General features: G+C 39.1%; 1 protein-coding gene across 2 annotated transcripts in view; it reads left to right on the forward strand.

The window, feature by feature from the left end:
• LOC110462400 overlaps window positions 1-7569 on the forward strand; it is a 64741-nt gene that overhangs the window by 11863 nt on the left and 45309 nt on the right. For both annotated transcript variants that reach the window (XM_021516351.1, XM_021516352.1), the window contains exons 8-13: window positions 316-526; window positions 2867-2914; window positions 4283-4769; window positions 5111-5224; window positions 5827-5937; window positions 6652-6789. In XM_021516351.1, coding sequence (XP_021372026.1) covers window positions 316-526; window positions 2867-2914; window positions 4283-4769; window positions 5111-5224; window positions 5827-5937; window positions 6652-6789 — 1109 coding nt within the window. The remainder of the gene's footprint in view (window positions 1-315; window positions 527-2866; window positions 2915-4282; window positions 4770-5110; window positions 5225-5826; window positions 5938-6651; window positions 6790-7569) is intronic.

The raw sequence follows: 7569 nt of genomic DNA on the forward strand, positions 1-7569 counted from the left end.
CCCCCCCCCTTTTCTGTGATATAACTCTGTTGATAAAACTTTATATAAAGGTCAAGTATGATAATACCTCAAATGAGCTCAAGTTTCAGGGACAAGGTCACTGTTACTATTAATAGAAATTTCTACAAAATGACACGGTGCCTCGGAGTAGGATGCATGTCTTAGTTATGAAATATTGGATGTAGAGTTACAATAAATTGTGTTTAACAAATTATGCATTATGTAATAATGTCTATATCTATATTATAAAGTTCCTCTATATTGTTAAGTACCTGTCGTTAAGAATCTTTAATTGTAAGGAGACTTTTATTGCAGAGTTGTCAGATGATGAGCGGACACTAGATGAGATTATCCAGCAGTCAGAAGACAACGTGTGTACAGTTAAAAGGTCCCCACACAAGTCTCCAGCCCTTGGTCGACTTGTCCCGGGCTCCCGAGGTAGACTCACTGTCCGCAGACGAAAGCTCCGCTGTAAAAAGTGTCCAGGCTGTCTGGCCAAGGATTGTGGCAAGTGTCTGCATTGCCAGTAAGTTAAAAACAATTTGTTGATAACAGATTTAACTCATTCACTCCTGAAGACACGTTTGAACTCTTCCTATTCAAAGCTTGGAAAAGTCCATTCTTAAGTTTTAGGGGAGGATGAGCTAAGTTCTGTGGAACATATCATACTTCTGTTGTGTGAAGGGGCCAATCATAATCAAACAGTTTACCCTTTCACCCCTATGTAACATTAGTAAACTCTACCATTCATTGATCTGGATGAGTCCATTTCGGTCTACAGTGGTGAAAGGGTTAATGAATATATTCTTGTCACAAAGTCTTGATATAATGTTTACGTGAAAAAGAAGATGATTGCTTACTGCAGAGACGAAGTGGCACTTATTTAGTCGTCACGGTGACTATAAGTGCTCCTCATAAGTACTTAATAGCAGCATGGCAACTGAAGGGAAATTGAGATCTTATGTATAAATACTAAAGTAACGTTTTATCTAACTTGTTTTTCTGAGCCGTTTAGATGGCTGGTATTAAAAACCCACTTCGACCACAGATTGTGTTGACTTATATGGTTCTGTGTTATCGGGTATTCAATGTGCACTAGAAAATTATATGGTTCTGTGTGATCAGGTATTCAGTGTGCACTAGAGAATTATATGGTTCTGTGTTATCGGGTATTTAGTGTGCACTAGAGAATTATATGGTTCTGTGTTATCGGGTATTTAATGTGCACTAGAGAATTATATGGTTCTGTGTTATCAGTTATTTAATGTGCACTAGAGAATTATATGGTTCTGTGTGATCAGGTATTCAATGTGCACTAGAAAATTATATGGTTCTGTGTTATCGGGTATTCAGTGTGCACTAGAGAATTATATGGTTCTGTGTTATCGGGTATTCAATGTGCACTAGAGAATTATATGGTTCTGTGTGATCAGGTATTCAGTGTGCACTAGAGAATTATATGGTTCTGTGTTATCGGGTATTCAGTGTGCATTAGAGAATTATATGGTTCTGTGTTATCGGGTATTCAGTGTGCCCTAGAGAACCATATGGTTCTGTGTTATCGGGTATTCAGTGTGCCCTAGAGAACCATATGGTTCTGTGTTATCGGGTATTAAGTGTGCACTAGAGAATTATATGGTTCTGTGTGATCAGGGATTCAGTGTGCACTAGAGAATTATATGGTTCTGTGTTCTCGGGTATTCAGTGTGCCCTAGAGAACCATATGGTTCTGTGTTATCGGGTATTAAGAGTGCACTAGAGAACCATATGGTTCTGTGTTATCGGGTATTCAGTGTGCCCTAGAGAACCATATGGTTCTGTGTTATCGGGTATTCAGTGTGCATTAGAGAATTATATGGTTCTGTGTTATCGGGTATTCAGTGTGCATTAGAGAATTATATGGTTCTGTGTTATCGGGTATTTAATGTGCACTAGAGAATTATATGGTTCTGTGTTCTCGGGTATTCAGTGTGCCCTAGAGAACCATATGGTTCTGTGTTATCGGGTATTAAGAGTGCACTAGCGAATTATATGGTTCTGTGTTATCGGGTATTAAGTGTGCACTAGAGAATTATATGGTTCTGTGATATCGGGTATTCAGTGTGCACTAGAGAACCATATGGTTCTGTGTTATCGGGTATTCAGTGTGCACTAGAAATGTTTGTTGTTGTGGTGGTGCTCATGTATCATTTCTGTCTTCTTGGGTATTATGTAGTAGGACGATGAATAGTGATAAAGAAAGTGCCGTCGCTGGGGCTCAAACCCGCGACCCTTGGCTCTCCAGCCCGATGCTCTACCGCTGAGCTAAAGGGAAATTCCCTACAGCTGACGCTTGTAAGGCAACCTAATCAATGAACATCTTTTACAATTATATCTTGTACTAGAATTGTTTGCTGTTGTGTTGATTTACCCTATGTTTAACCATCTTTAATTCTACCGTAGAGTTTTGCTTGTTTGAGCCCTTTTGATCCATTTAATTTCATGTTTACTATCCCTTATTTCTGTTCCTTTTATCATCTCGTGCATTGTAAATACTGTAATGCTACAATTCATACATTCACATTTACCCTACTAGGCTGTAACTCATAGCAACTTGATGATGTCACAGTTATTCTTTATTGTTCTAGTCACATGACCTTTATTGTCATTGTACCATAGTTGCAAACATCATGTTACTGTGCTCTGAAGACGGCCTCCCTTTGTCCGAAACATGTCGTCACTTACGATGTAATTCATACATTACACTTTTGTACCGGATTCAGTGGTGTTGTTGCTCATCATTTCTATTTTCACTTAATTACTTCTGTGTATTCGGGACATCACAGGTTCACGTTTCTACCACAAAGTTACAATGATTGTTTTACAGGGACAAGCCAAAGTTCGGAGGACGTGGAGTGATGAAGCAGGCTTGTGTGTGAGTATAAATATTTTATTCTGGGACCAATGTTAAAATTATCTGCCATTGGCCAAAACCATAACAACATAATGGAAGGGGAATCAGGTGTGTGTCCACTGTTCAATCTGTTTGTATGATTGATTGATTGGTTTTACATCTGCTTCACTACCGAGGAGTTCGGTTATCCAGCAGACGATCTGTTTGTATGATATCTAGGTGCTGTATAGCGGGAAAAGTTCGCTGCGGTTAAACTTTTGCCTTCTTCGCCAACCCCAATTGAGGACAAATTTATCAGAGGCACGATAGTCTAGTGGTAGGACGCCGGGCTCATGACCGAATGATTGCTGGTTCGAGTCACATCACGGCACTGTGTTGTATCTTTGAGCAAGATACTGTGAGTGCTGAAATGGTAGCACCGGCTGCATGCTCCCCAGGGAGTTGAGAAAGATGTTGGCTGGTTGCAAAGGCCCTATAACCACGGATAATAATTTGTGAACAGCTTTGAGACGACCTACAAACTAGGTTGTGATAAAGTGGTATATAAGAACCTCAAATTATTATCACCATTTATTATTATGACCGCGAATACTAGTACACAACATAACAATGTATAATAATTACATGCAAATTAACTCTGGGCAAACATAGATTTGATTGGCTAATAGCGAATACTTAATTGGTAAAAGTTAGAATTGGCTATTAGCTCTATCACTCCAATGTTCAATTTCAGTTTTATATTCTGACTTCTGTTCCATTACTCCAACACTAGAAGTCTAACAGTCCCCAATCTTCTGTTCCATTCCTCCAACACTACAAGTCTAACAGTCCCCAATCTCCTGTTCCATTACTCCAACACTAGAAGACTAACAGTCCCCAATCTTCTGTTCCATTCCTCCAACACTACAAGTCTAACAGTCCCCAATCTCCTGTTCCATTACTCCAACACTAGAAGACTAACAGTCCCCAATCTTCTGTTCCTTTACTCCATTACAAGAAGCCTAACAGTCCCCAATCTTCTGTTCCATTCCTCCAACACTACAAGTCTAACAGTCCCCAAGCTTCTGTTCCATTACTCCAACACTACAAGTCTAACAGTCCCCAATCTTCATATATTTCTGCTTCACTGACTTTACTTAGACTTCGCATTCCCATTCTTTGGTTGGACTTTGCGTTTAGTTCCTTCAAAGTGGGATGATATACATTGTTTTAACCCTTTCACCCCTAGGTAACTTTAGTTGACTCTACCATACACTGATCTAGATGAGTCTATTATGGTCTACAGTGGTGAAAGGGTTAAAAAACATTTTCTGTTCTAAAAAATGCCATTTAGAAAGTCTGAAGAATTTTCGATAATTTTAAAGAGTGTAAATTGTTGTTGTTCGGCAGTGACAGGAAATGTGCATTCCCTCGGTACTCACGGGCGGCCACGGCAGCCTTTATCAAACCGAAGGACCTACCGCCAGACAGTGAATCTTGTGAGCAAGGATGTGACATGCTAGTTGATTCGTCTGAACAATGTGACCCTTCCCAGAATACAATGGGATGTAGCAGTATCAATCCCAACACCAAGAACGGAAACGGAACAAGCTCCAGCATGAACCTGATCAGACGGATGGTGCTACATAGTCAGGGAAATGCTCGTCCCGAAGCAGGAGTCAAACATTCCGGGGACTCAGAATCAGGGATCAGGACGCCTGCAAACATCAGTCGGCAGTTGCTGCCTCACTTTAGTGGAGGATTGTCCCGAGAAAACTTGTCACAAAAATCTGGACGCCAGAGTCCGTTGGTGCCACCCTATCGTTCAGGAGATCCCTCAAAGAAATCGGGACTAAGTGTGCTGTCACCAAAGAAATTACCGAAAGGAAAGGACAGGGTATGTATGAGTGTAGGGGAAGATACTGTACTGTATCACAAAATGAGTAAGGTTGCAGAAAGATAATTTGTGAGTAATTTTTTTATTCGCAACAAAATTAAGGTAGGTTAGTACCAAACATTTTAGAAAAATTGATATAAAATTTCTTTGTTCATATAAGGTTTTCAAAACTTAAAATAAAAATGAAAAGAAATCTTGTTAAAAATATTTTCGATTTTCAAACTCTGCATTTTGAAATTAAGCCTTAGATTTCCCTTCAGCACAAAAATACAGGAGTTGTAGGGAACTGATACTGTGTATTTGGTGTGAAGTTGTTGATTTGTTAATTTTTGTTTTTATAGAACCTGACAGTACTGCGGTCAGAGCAGTGTGTTCTCCAGCCATTACCGTCCACCATGAGACACTGGGCAGGCTTTGGGTCACAGTGCGGGTACAGAATAAAGGCTGAATACAAGGTAATGCCGAAGATAATGACTAAAACTATGGCGAACAATAGTATAATATATCACAGGTTTTTTATTGGTCTTACTGATTTATGCAGAAAAATCACAGTAGTGGGCTGTCATGTATACTGGATATAAGTTGCCGAGACTTCCCATTTGATGTTGTCAGCACTTGAATTTCGATTACTGTTATAGTCCGACTAGTGAAGAATTTAGGAATCCATCCACTGGGGTAGGCTGCACTTCTCTGAACATTTAATAGCGGATGTTGGATCTCATTCCCCCTTGAACAAGAAAAATAAAACAGTGAATTTGAAATATCTGCAGTTGAGTGACATTTTTCATTACAGAGATGTTTGGTGAATTATAAGGTGGAGCCTTATGAACAAATCCATATTCAAACCCTTGAAAACTTGGGTGGTAAGATATAAGATAAGTGAAACATGGGAGGAATGTTTACACCGTAAAATTATCATAAAAATTAACTGCTGGCTAAAAGTGATCAAATCTATAGCAGGTAGGGAGAAATCATTATCTATCATTGGTCAACTCTATAGCAGGTAGGGAGAAATCATTGTTCATCATTGGTCAACAGAAGTTGTTTCTCGTTTCAGGAGAATTACGATATTTACAAGGCATGGCAGATGGGTGTTCCGCTTACGATGTCGGGGCCGCTCTGTGTCCGTACAGCATGTTATCTCTGTGGCAGTGCGGGTAAACACGAGGTAAGTGTTGAAGAATATCATCTTTAACTCATTCACCCTCAAATTTCATAATGAGCTATTCCAACCTTTGAAATGGAAGAGTTCAAATGTTACTGCAGGGGTGAATAAGTTAAAGCTTTCTCTCGATAAATTAAATAAGATGATCAGGACTAGAAATTAATTTTGAATACTACTGGTCAATTAGGATAGTAGTTTCAAGTTTTAACTAGTCCATGTGCAAATTCCATTGATCCAAAATAATTCAACAAGATATGCAAAATCAAATTTTGATTAATCAATCAGGCTAGCAGTTTTTAAAACCACTAGTCAAGCTAGAGATTTCACTAGTCTCCGACTATCAGGCAACCCTTATAGTCTAGCCACGATGTAACTTCATTTGTTAGTTAAGAAAAATGATGCTGTAATCAATCAAATTCAATGTTTTGTCAGATTGAAGTCATAATGAAGATGGCAGGGTTTTTATAGATGGGAGGATTTTTCCCCCCCAGAAATTTCTGAATTTTCTCAGTGTCTTACAAAGCTTGAATATGATTAGGCCAAAAAAAATTCTTATGTTTCCGCTATCATTCTCATAAAAACTTGATGAATGTATAGGGAGAATGAATAAAACAATCTTAAATTTAAGGAATTCCTTCATCAACAACCCTGCCGTCCTGCCCAGATATATTGAACACTATAACTGTTATATCCCTGATGTTGTGACTCTGTTTTCAGTTTGTGTTCTGTAACGTTTGTTGTGAACCGTTCCACGAGTTCTGTCTTGAGGAAGATGAACGTCCAACTGAAGACAACTGGGAAAACTGGTGCTGCCATCGTTGTCAGTTTTGCCACGTGTGTGGGGAACAGTACAACGTGAGTTATCTCCCTTGCACATCCATCTGATTCAGTTTAGTCATTGAGCTGTCATGCTTAAAGTGTAATTCTGTAGTGATTTTCAGTTCAAAATATACCTGTAGTTTATTTTAGAATCGAATTTGTAATTTTGCAGTGAATTTTAGTTCAAAATATACCTGCAATTTATTTCAGAACTAAATTTGCAATTTTGCAGTCATTTTTAGTTCAAAATATACTTGTACCATTTTTTTTCTGAATTGCTTGTACAGGGACAGTGGGAAGCTGTTAATTACAGTTGTATGGTGTGGTTGTAATCCACTTTCTATCAACTATTTCTTTGATACATGTAAAGTACATAGATCTTGTGCCTTCCCTTGTACAGGGACAGTGGGAAGCTGTTAAGGTGGCTCGACACATCGTCATCAGCGTCCATTTTCGTGACGTACTTCCGGAAAAAGTACAGCTCGGACTCAATTATCTTGATCGAAATGTGCATGTACACCGTGTCGTCATTTCCGTTTTGCGTATCGGGTATTCAATATCGTAGTGCAAATTATAGTAACACCTGGGCCGTTTGCGTTTAAACGGTCAAACCGATCGGACCACTGTTGTTCGTTTATTAAATAAGGTAGGACCTAGTTATCTGATGTTGCTTTCAAGCGATCCTTGAGAAAGCCTTGCAAGTCTTGCATACACATTTGTAGGTCCGCCAGGATTTATACCCGGAATTGTTACATTTATAAACGGTCAAACCGGTTGTTCCGCATAAACGAACAGGCCCCTGGTAAACAATAGTAC

Source organism: Mizuhopecten yessoensis, unplaced genomic scaffold, assembly GCF_002113885.1.
Source record: "Mizuhopecten yessoensis strain PY_sf001 unplaced genomic scaffold, ASM211388v2 scaffold10781, whole genome shotgun sequence".
In the NCBI taxonomy this organism is placed as follows: Eukaryota; Metazoa; Mollusca; class Bivalvia; order Pectinida; family Pectinidae; genus Mizuhopecten; species Mizuhopecten yessoensis.